An 8,470-nucleotide genomic window follows, 5' to 3' on the forward strand; every position below is an offset into this window, starting at 1 on the left:
CTATTATAACTATAGTACTGTAAGTATATTTAACATGTAACAGTGTTACCTTATTTTTTGCATTTTATTTTTTATTAAATAATTTTAGTAAAATAAAATTAATATAAAAATTTATTTTGAATGATTTCATTTATTTAAAAATTTTTAAAATATATAAAAAACTGTTTAGAATAACATAATATAATAATAATGATAACTAATAATTTTGTGATAACTAGACATTGCTCAGCCTGATAAATGGCTACTTGTCAAAACAATGGACATAAAGCTTAAATCATTTCATTATGTGATAAAAAAAATAAAAAGAATCTTGCTAAATGATACGAGAGACTGAAGGTGCGTCCCAAATCGCATTCTTATGCACTACTCTGTGACGTTTTGTAGTATAAATAGTGCGAGTAGTGCGTTCCAAAAAGAAAAAGTCAACTTTAAATACACGGATGATGCACTTAAATAACCGAAAAAAGAAGAAGAAATGTTGCAGCTTTAATTACGTAGAGAAAGGGAAGGGGACGTCTTCACAAAATAACCTTGTATAATTCATACACTACATATTTGAGTGTGTAAGTACTGTAGGTAGTGTGTATAGGGCATCATTTGTCATCATTATATGCGTATGTGACTGTGCCACATCAGCAGTAGTGTACTTTGTGTTTCTGCTGTTACAGTGCAGTTTGACGGCGTGGAGAAGGATCTGAAGTGTCGTCCGCTGCAGCGGCACTCGAGCGGGAAATGAGCTCCAGCGAGCCGAGCGTGGGCGAGCGCATCGACCCGGCCGTGCCTCTGGAGAGCCAGTTGTGAGTCGCACACACGGCAGACGCTTGATGAAGGCTCTGCCGCTCTCCCTCGCTCACGCCTGTCGTTCTGTGCTCCACAGCTGGTATCACGGAGCCATCAGCCGCACGGACGCCGAGGCTCTGCTGCGCTTGTGTAAAGAGGCCAGTTACCTGGTGAGGAACAGCGAGACCTGTAAGAACGACTTCTCGCTCTCTCTCAAGTAAGAAGCTCACCGTCACACACACACAGAGTATTCTACAGCCACTTACAGCTAGGGCTGGGACAATCAACCGATGCATTCACTCAACTCACGATTCAGTTCGAGTCACGATTTGTGCTCAGTATGAAGGCTCAGAGAGGTTCAGCGTGAGGTCAGTCACTCCTGCTGAGGTGTGCTTTCTCTCACATGACCTCTGACCCCTTCGTCCCACACTAACCTTTTATCTTTTTACCTTAATGTGGGCTCATATGCGTCCTCACCATTTAGAGCGGTCTCCTCTCATCAGCTCAGACTGATGCAGGATGTGTGTGTGTGTGTGTGTGTGTGGTGTGTGTGTGTGTGTGTGTGTGTGTGTGTGTGTGTGTGTGTGTGTGTGTGTGTGTGTGTGTGTGAGTGAGAGAGAGAGATTCTGATATGAGACTTTCAGGAACTCACTCAAGCTAATAGTGTATTTGCACACGTGTGTGATTTGAGCTGTAAACTTGCCTTAATTGCCTTAAAACTGAATGCATTGAATAAATGAAAATAAATTAAATAAATACACTGATTATATAAATGAATACATTAAATGAATGAATGAATAAAGTGCATTGAATAAATGAATGCAATGAATAAATAAAATAAAAATAGTTAAATGAATAAATAAAATGAATACATTAAATAAATGAATAAATTAAATGAAAAAAAAATGTATAAAAATTCAAATGTATAAATGAAATCAATGCATTGGAATAAATTAATAAAAAAAAAAAAAAAAGAAATTTAGGAAATTAGTTGAGTGTAAATGGTGCACAACCCTGTTTTTCTTTACTGAGCTTAGATTAGAATGCACCTTTTTCATGCATAATGTGTTATTTGAGCTCTTAGGTTGTATGCAGTATGTGATCATTTCAGTGGTGGTCCCCCTAAACATGAGCACAGAAGTGAAGGGCAAGTTAAAATGATCTTCTGTGATGATCACCAGCTGTCATCTGCAGCACGTCTCTAATAGACGTTAAATCATGCTGTGGACTGAATTATTTATTGTGTGTCAGGTGAGGGGGTCACGAGTGTTGTGCTAAAGCAGAGCTGACAGCATGTAGAAAGCTTTGAGACTTCACACACAGTCCATCCGCAGAGACGTGTCTGAGTCTGCTGAAATATTAATGCTGCTATGAAACGTTCCTGTCCATAACACCACTCTTTCATTGCTGGTTCCTCTATGAATCAATAACATGTCACTAAGATAATGAGGTGATGCTCTAATTAACAAAAGCACACAGTGCATTTTAATTGATTAGTGCTTTTTGTGTTGAATGTAGAGCAGCCTGACACTCATTTGCCCTCCTTTTAACATTTATATTTTATACTTTAGTTTATTACAAATAAATAAAAAATCTTAATGTTATGTTTAAGTCTTATATATGATAAGTGGCATACTTTTTATACACAATATTGTCAATATGGCCGGTTTTGCTTGATTTTGTCAATCGTGTGTGTCACACTGGTGTTTCATTCCTGAATAATTAAGTGTGTTCAAACACACTGAGAAAGAAAGAAATAATAAAATGAATAAATAAGTGAATACATTAAATAATAAAATATAATGATAAAAAAATAAATAAGGAATAAATGAAAATAATATTTTAAATAATTAAATACAATTATTAAACAATTAAATAAACAAATGCATTAATGAATAAATGAAATTAATACTTAGAATAAATACAATTATGAAAACAAATAAATGAAATTAATGCATTGAATACAATAAATAAATACATTAAATAATGAATAAATGAAATTGATATTTTGAATAAATAAATAAAATTATGAAAAATAAATAAATGAAATTAATGCATTAAATACAATAATTAAATAATGAATAAATGAAATGAATACTCTGAATAAATACAATTATTAAAAAAATGAAATGAATGCATTGAATACAATAAATAATTTAATAAATGAATGAACAAATAAATACATATAGAAATTAATAAATAAATGATCTGAATAAGTGAGGCAGTAAGCCTAAGCACTCAGACAGTTGCTTAATCCAAAACTGCATACTAGTATACTACTTTCTTTACTAACATCTTTTTATGGCATAAATAGTAAGATTAATATTCTAGTACCTGATTCTGAAATCAGCAGGTCAGCTGATTGAACGAATCGGTTGAAACAGTGAATCAGTGACTCACTCCGTAAGACTACTGGTGGTTTTAGTTTCATATTTAAAGTATGTTTCATAGTTCTATATTTTCTGTTTAAAACATTCATCATAAATGTATTTATGCAATTGCAACTACAGTGAAAGAGCTCCATAAATTCATAAAATGCATAAAATAATGTGTTTTAATACATCCCACTTTAATAAATAAATGCCAATAAATTGTGTTAGTAATAATAATACTAATAATAAATGTCACTTCAGATGCAACTTCAGCAATGCAAAGATGGATTTTGTTGATATTGATTATTCTAATTGCATTAATTGAATAAATATATAAATTTCTAAGAATAAGAATAATTCTTTACTAAGGTTAGAAAATGTGTCCCTGGAAATCATTTTAAGGGGAAGATATCCCCCAGCCCAGTATCAGTGAGTGTAAGTGAAATGGATGAGTCCAGTCTCTTAAAGAGCTTAAAAGGCAAAGAGGCTTCAGCGCTGGCCTGCTTTATGGATGAAGGGAGTGAAATAAATCTGCTCTGAATGGAGGGAGAGTGAAGTTTATGAATTAGCAGCGTGTTAATGTGCATCCTCAGCAGGACCGCGAGCGCTGGGAGCAGACGGAGAACGGGTCTCTGCTCAAACACACTCTCTGGGCCTGTAATTTAAACACACATGATCAAACCCCGCTCTCTTATGCATTCACTGCTCTTCTCATCTACAATAAAAGCAGCAGCAGGTTATCAGCTTCCACAGAGTTACCGTCATAAAACATCAATCTCCTCAGGTTTAATTAACACCTGAGGCTTTCCCCGGCACGCTAATGAAGACTGTATTTTAAAGAAATGTTCTGGGTGAAGTGCAAGTAATGTTAGAAATATATGAATGTGTGTGTGTTATAAATGAATAATAAATAATACAATAAGTATGTAATAAATATATATATATATTTTTTTTTTTTCCTGTGGTTTGTTTTTTATTTTATTTATTTGATTTTATTATTTTTATTATTTTATACATTACATTATTATTATTATTATTTTAGATCTTATTTTATATAAACATTAATATCTGCTATTACAAAAGAGCTGCTCATTTCTGCTTTTAGAGATATACAGTATATTCACATGTACATGTACACTCTGTGAATCATATCAGTGAACACACATGACATTGTCATGAACCGCAGGGAACCTTTCAGATCTATGAAGTGAAATGAATCCTTGGATTAAAAGTGAAAATAATGATGAAGCATCTGTTGATGAGAGCACAAAGGCTTTGGTGTCTCTCTCTCTCTCTCTCTCTCTCTCTCTCTCGCTCGCTCGCTCGCTCGTTCGCTTGCTCGCTCTCTCTCTCTGTGTGTGTGTGTGTGTGTGTGTGTGTGTGTGAGAGAGAGTGTGTGTGTGTGTCTGGATTAGGAATAGCTGCAGTGTGTTTGTGTCGGTGCTGACGGCTCTCAGGGGTTCGTGCGGCTCAGAAGTTTTCTGGTCTCTCTAATGATGATGAAGAGTCGTTAATGGCAGGCAGCTAATCAGCCGGAGAGCAACGGGAGTCCTAAACTGAGATGGGTGGAGGAGTTGATTTATATTTAATGATAGCAAAGATGATGACTCTGAAGGATATTCTTACCAGAGAACTCATTTAGAGATTTATATATAGAGTTTATATTGATGTGTTTATATATATATATATATATATATATATATATATATATATCTATATATATATATATATTAATATATATATATATATATATATATATATATTTATTTATTTATTTATTTTTCTTATATACTGTATATAAAACAAATTTTCTGTTTTATTATTATTACTAAATTTTTTTGCATATTGCTTTCAATTTATTTTTATCTTTTATTTAGTTTCATTGATTTTTTTATTTATTTTTTTCAGTTACTGTTGTATTTTATTTTGTTTATTTTACTTTATTTTGTTTATTTTATTTTGTTTTATTTAACTTTTGATTTAACTTTTTTTTTGCTTTTTATTTATTTTTTATTATATTTCAATTGTATTTATGTATTATTATTATTATTTTATTTTTAATGTATTTTACTTTATATTTTATTTTATTTTTTATTTCATTGTCAGATGTTCTAGTGTCTGTATGCGCACAAAGCACAGTGCTAGAGAATTGCTGGTGGTTTGGATGGTGTCTTGTGTATTTTGGACTTGCGTTAAGCGGTCACTTGATAATCCAGATCAAAAGAGCTTCAAATGTCTATAATATCCTGGTCTCTACATTCGACTAACTTTATTTCTTAGGATTAGGCCTTTGTTTAAAGCCTCAACCATTAGTAAGAGTAATAATCAGCAGTACTAATAACAGCACAGTCTTTACCACCAAAGTAACACCTCAGAACATCAGCCTGAAGTGTGTGGCTTCCCTGCATCTTTGCTTTTTTTTTTTTTTTTTTTTTGTTAGGAGCAGTGGTGGAAGACGGTATTTATTTGGAAGTAATTATTTGTTTGTTAATTATAGCTGGTCTGTAGCCCTACATTTCACTGCCACGCGTGACGCGTTTGCCAATGAACTGCACCAGAGTGCTGCTGTCTGACAACTAATCACAGATTGTTTTCTTCCCCTCTTCCCATTAACCTCCCTCTCTCTGCTGCTCTACCTTTATTAAACGCTCCCCGCTCTCCATCTTCATCTACATGTTCTCTTCTCTCTCTGCAGGAGCAGTCAAGGTTTCATGCACATGAAGCTCTCCAGGACCAAAGACAATAAGTACGTCCTGGGTCAGAACAGCTGCCTGTTCGACAGCGTCCCCGAGATCATCCACTTCTACTCCAGCCGCAAACTACCAATCAAAGGGGCCGAGCACATGTCCTTGCTGTACCCCGTGGCCATCCGGACACTATAGAGGCAGAAACGCTGCAGAAGCAGGACGTTCATTCAGCGTTTACAAGACAACGACAAACTAAAGTGCTACTGAGATCCCGAAGGCAAACAGGGAGACTCCTGGACGCCTCATTCGTCTCGTCTCGAGGAACGCGGTTTCTCTGTCCTTCAAATGCCTTCTTCATGATTCCAGACCCGTTTTCTTTCCATAAGTGGATCTTTAGTCTTAGACCTGCACCCACACTTTATCTCCACTGTTACACACTGTACAGAAACCCGAAACGTCGCTCAAACTTTACTATTCGGATGTTTATAGCTGCGATTTCTGGACATGTGAATCATTAGACGTTCTCGGACATCAAAGCGCCACAGTAAATGGACAAAGACAATCGTACTGTAGCGGAACCTCATCATCTGGACTTTCTGTGATGGTATTGTCAATCAGCTGGGTTCGGTGAGATATTAGCTAATCATTAAACATGAACATTTTCAGATCGTACAGAAAAATAAACCCCAGAAGACTGAAATCGAGCGTTCGGCATTTTCCAGTTAAGACCCACAGATGTGAAGAGTGATCAATACGCAGACAGATTCATTAAGTCCCTTAAAATAGCAGTAATAGTGCAGAGCGAGAGGAGGAGAGATGGATGGTGCCATTTAAGTGCACTTGGAGAGGCGGCTATGCAGAACAGCGTGAAAAAGAACCTTTTAATTTAACGTTCAGAGAGAGTCACTTCAGACACCAGAGTTCAGGATGATCTTGACCAAGGAGAGTGAAATATTACTGTATTGTCTACCTCAGAAAATCAATTTCGTCCGTCCATCCGCCGGTCGATAAGGTACAGTGACGTTGCAGATATCGATCGTTTAACTCTTTCCGTCTCAAATTCCCAGCAAGTTTAGCCTTTTGGTTTGAGGATAGCTTCTTCTTCACCCGAACACAGTCAGACCTTCATTTCTGTGCTGTCGTGACTCTGTTTGGTTAATTAATGCCTTATACTGTAAATGCATGGATTAGAAAAAGAAAACAAATGGAGAACGCTGTTGTTCGATGAATGTTTAGTGGCTGTAATTTATTATAGAAAAAGAAAATAATGCTGTTGGCTGATTGTTTTTAGTCCAGCTAAGACAATGTTCTCAGCCTGTGTGTGTGTGTGTGTGTGTGTGTGTGTGTGTGTGTGTGTGTGTGTGTGTGTGTGTGTGTGTGTGTGTGTGTGTGTGAATAATCTGACCTTACCTTTCTTTGCGATTGTCCTTGTCTGAATACTCTGATTGGATGCTGCTTTCCATGGAAACCATTTAGAGCAGTTCAGCCAATCAGAGTTCAGATTTGTTCTGACCCTTCCTCTGACCTCTGGTTGTCCTTGTTTGCCTTCATCCAGTTTCTTTTTTGTTTTTCTCTCTCAGTGTGTTTGTTTAAAGCATGAAGTCCGACACACTTGTGGTACAGATATAAAGCCTGTGTGTTTGGTTTTCAACACTACAACCAAGTCTTTTATTTTGTTTTTATTTGTTATTTATCGTTGCCTCTCTGACATGCTTTTTATGATCTTTCAACCCTTAAAGGGACAGTTCCACCTCCAAAAAATGAAAATTGTCGTCATTTACTCACCTTAATCTCATTATTTTGCTGAATGTCTTCGGCTGTTCTTTTCCATACAGTAAGAGTTAATTGAGAAAGAGACTGGTCTATTTGGGAGGAAATATAAAATAAAAACAAATTGAATATGCTAAAAGATTTTAAGAGTACACTAACATACAGTACTGCTGAGTAGTTTGGGGACATAAACATTTTTTAATATTAATGTTAAAGTCTTTGATGCACACCAAGGCTGCATTTATTTGATTAAAAATACGAAAAAAAAAAAAAAAAAATCTGTAAAGTTGTGAAATATTTTCACAAATTAAAATTGCTATTTTCTGTGTGAATCTCTGTTAAAGTGTAATTTATTTCTGTGATGCGCAGCTGTATTTTCAGCATCTTTGCTCCAGTCTTCAGTGTCACATGATCTTCAGAAATCATTCTAATATGATGATTTGCTGCTCAAGAAACATTTCTGATTATTATCAATGTTGAAAACAGTCGTGCTGGTCTTCAGTTTTGGGAAACCGTGATACATTTAATTTTTCTGGATTCACAGATGAACAGAAAGTTCAAAAGAACAGCATTTATTTGAAACAGAAATCTACTGTTACATAATAAATATCTTTACTGTCACTTTTGATCAATATAATGCATCACAGATGACCTCAAAGCTAATAGACATGGACTAAACTCAAATCTCATTCATGCACATTTAAATATGCCATATCAAAATGGCACAATTGTGAGTTAATGACAACATCATTTCCTTTTTTTTTTTTTTGCCTAACTGTCCATTTAAAAGATTACAGAAGTTAATAAGGATGGATGTAAATCTGCAAGAAAATCCCAACTGTCATGCACTTTACACTCCAG

General features: G+C 35.2%; 1 protein-coding gene across 1 annotated transcript in view; it reads left to right on the forward strand.

Annotated features, from left to right (window-relative positions):
• LOC109068823 (SH2 domain-containing adapter protein F-like) overlaps positions 1–7,887 on the forward strand; it is a 108,549-nt gene extending 100,662 nt beyond the window's left edge. The window contains 4 exon segments of the mRNA XM_042743395.1: positions 669–728; positions 731–797; positions 878–997; positions 5,848–7,887. Coding sequence (XP_042599329.1) covers positions 669–728; positions 731–797; positions 878–997; positions 5,848–6,034 — 434 coding nt within the window. The 3' untranslated portion in view covers positions 6,035–7,887.
• Positions 7,888–8,470: the final 583 nt, after the last annotated feature.

This window comes from Cyprinus carpio, chromosome B18 (genome assembly GCF_018340385.1).
Source record: "Cyprinus carpio isolate SPL01 chromosome B18, ASM1834038v1, whole genome shotgun sequence".
Taxonomy (NCBI): domain Eukaryota; kingdom Metazoa; phylum Chordata; class Actinopteri; order Cypriniformes; family Cyprinidae; genus Cyprinus; species Cyprinus carpio.